General features: G+C 47.2%; 1 protein-coding gene and 1 non-coding gene across 2 annotated transcripts; one reads left to right on the top strand and one right to left on the bottom strand.

Moving 5' to 3' along the window:
* Positions 1 to 536: 536 nt before the first annotated feature.
* Positions 537 to 2,183, bottom strand: LOC106425573. The gene has a single exon (XM_013866304.1). The coding sequence runs from the start codon at positions 2,181 to 2,183 to the stop codon at positions 537 to 539; it is 1,647 nt and encodes a 548-aa protein (XP_013721758.1).
* On the top strand, positions 1,543 to 1,649 carry LOC125590931. Its single transcript, XR_007326929.1, has one exon. It is a non-coding gene; the product is annotated as a small nucleolar RNA R71 (small nucleolar RNA).
* Positions 2,184 to 2,505: the final 322 nt, after the last annotated feature.

Genomic DNA, 2,505 nt, shown 5'->3' with positions numbered 1-2,505 from the left:
GCTGGAACAGAGGTGTTTCCGACTTTTACTTGGAGATCCTCTAGTATACCAACTGGGGATTTGAATGATCTATCCGCGAACACTAAGGACATCTTAGTTGGTTTGAAATACGTGTATCCTAGACGTCGTGCTACAGAGTAAGGCATGAGGTTCACGCTGGATCCAAGATCAACCAAGGAGCATGCAAAAACTGTCTTCCCAATCTAGATAGAGAGGACGAACTTGTTGTGGTCTCCTCGCTTCTTTATCTGCCTGTTCTGAAGCACTGCGCTGCACTTCTTGGAAACTGTCATGAATTTGCTCTCCTCTGATATTTTTCCTGAGATCAATCTCTTCATAAAGCTGCGCATCGAGGGCATCATCTGGATCGCATCCATCAAGGGGAGTCAGACGGTTAGGTCCTCCAGCATCTTCCTGCACTTCATCTCCTCTCTGTCCTTACGAGTGGTCCTTGCTGGAACAGGGTTAGGGACTTTAGGAATGTATTCGCGAGGAGGAACAACCTCTGGGATCGGGCGAACAGCTTTAGCTGGTTGTTATGGCACTGGCGAACTTGTTCCAACTGCTGGTTCCGTATTCCTCTCAACTGTCGGGGTATCGGCTGGTAGTTGTTCCGACTCTTTCTGCTTCCCTTTCTCAGCCGTGGTGAACCTCCTCTTCTCCGGCTCGGAAAGTTGGTTTCCGCTCCTCAGTTGAACTGCATTGCACTCCTTAGGATTTTTGTTTCTTTTACCAGGTAGAGTACCCTGCTGCCTCTTGACGCTCTCAACAGTCTGAGCTATCTGAATGTCCATCTGTCTCATATGGCTCGCGACATTATCGTACTTGGTGCTCAAATCTCCTAACATATGGTTCATTCTGGTATTGATCTCGGTAGTAACCTGGTTCAGAGCTTTCCCTTGGAGTTGTTGTCCTTGGAGCAGCTGCTGCAACATGACCTTTGTCTCATCTTGCGGAGCAACGATAGGAGCAGAGGTAGCTGGTTGAGGGTTCTGGTGTTTCTGCATCTGGGGTGTGTTGTTCTGCGGTTGGCTTAGAACATAAGCCCGGGGTTGGTAGTTCTTTTGATACCCGGCATACTGACCTTCGTTACTCTGTGCAGGATTAGTTGGTTTATCTTGCTTAGGCCAGAAAAGCTGTTGGTTGTTCCGCACGTTAGGGTTTGGGTGGTAGTTTTTGAGCTGCCATCCTTGCCCATTCACGTAGCTCACCTCTTGCTGATCGTCCCCTGATAAATTAGCTTCAAACGCCAGGTCACCGGCACTCTTCTCAGGAGTTGCTTCTTCCATTATGAACACTTGGCTTTGGTTTCCCTTAAGCAGTTGGTCCACCTTCGCAGCGAGATCATCTATGCTGTTCACACTCTTCGAGCGGTCATGCTCCTTGTTCTTGTTCAATGAACTTGATGCCATGTTTTCAATCAACACAAACGCACCAGGTGTGGTTTGAGTCATGAAGTCTCCATTACTAGAAGAGTCAAGGGTGTTTCGGAACTCATAACTCACTCCATCGTAGAACACCTCCAATATGTAATCATCATCAAACCCATGGTGTGGGCACTCTCTCTGGTATTCTGTATACCTTTCCCAAGCTTCATGAAAAGGTTCATCAGACTTCTGCTTGAAGTTGGAGATTATGTGCCGTAGAGCCGCGGTTTTGGACTTTGTGTAGAAGTGGCTCAGGAATGCTGATCGAACCTGGTCCCATGAGGTGAGAGAACCGGTTGGGAGAGATTGCAACAAGCGAGAAGCTTTCCCTTCAAGAGAGAATGGGAACAACGTGCATTTGACATAATCTGGTGGCACTCCATTAGAGCGAGAGAATTTACAGATCCTCTCAAAAGCCTCTATGTGGTCCATTGGAATGTCTGAAGTGAGGCCACTGAACGTGCTCTTCTGTACCAGATCTATCAGTGCAGGTTTGATCTCATAATCTTGTCGAGTACAGGGTGGAGGGTTGATGGGGGAGCGGTTAGTAGCGAAGTTCCGCGGAAGGTTTCGCTCCCCAATAAGAGCACCACGCTCTTCTCGCGCGGCATTCACGGCTGCTTGTTCCTGAGCAGCTTGTTGCTGATTTTGGATGGTCTGCTGCATCTGCAACATCTGCTGTTGCTGAGTCTGCATTTGTTGTTGAATGAGTGCCAATGCAGCAGTGAGGTCATCCATATTGTCGTGATCACCCATGTTGGTGTCGGTTGTTCTTGGCTGTTGACGGTTCTGTCTTTCTAATCTTGCGAGTTCGTCGTTGGTCAGTTGATGTAGTGGTCCTTGTACGTTGCTCCGAGTATGTCTACTGGTCATGCACTTGGATCATCTGTTCCAACAAAGAAATAAAGCAAGTTAGATATCTCAGAGTAAATAATAAACCAAAAAATAAAGGTAAAAGCTTAGTCCCCGTCGCAACGGCGCCAAAACTTGATACACAAAAAATGAATCCTTGCTACTATCAACTTAACAGTGGTAGTTGTAATATTTGAGATTCAATCCAGAGGACCAGTTTACTCTT

Source organism: Brassica napus, chromosome C7 (assembly GCF_020379485.1).
Source record: "Brassica napus cultivar Da-Ae chromosome C7, Da-Ae, whole genome shotgun sequence".
Classification (NCBI taxonomy): Eukaryota; Viridiplantae; Streptophyta; class Magnoliopsida; order Brassicales; family Brassicaceae; genus Brassica; species Brassica napus.
Note: the sequence above shows the minus strand (reverse complement) of the source record. Positions and strands in the feature narration are given on the sequence as shown.

Coding starts and splice junctions, on each gene's coding strand:
- LOC106425573 (XM_013866304.1), bottom strand. CDS start 2,183: ATGGGTGATCACGACAATATGGATGACCTCACTGCTGCATTGGCACTC.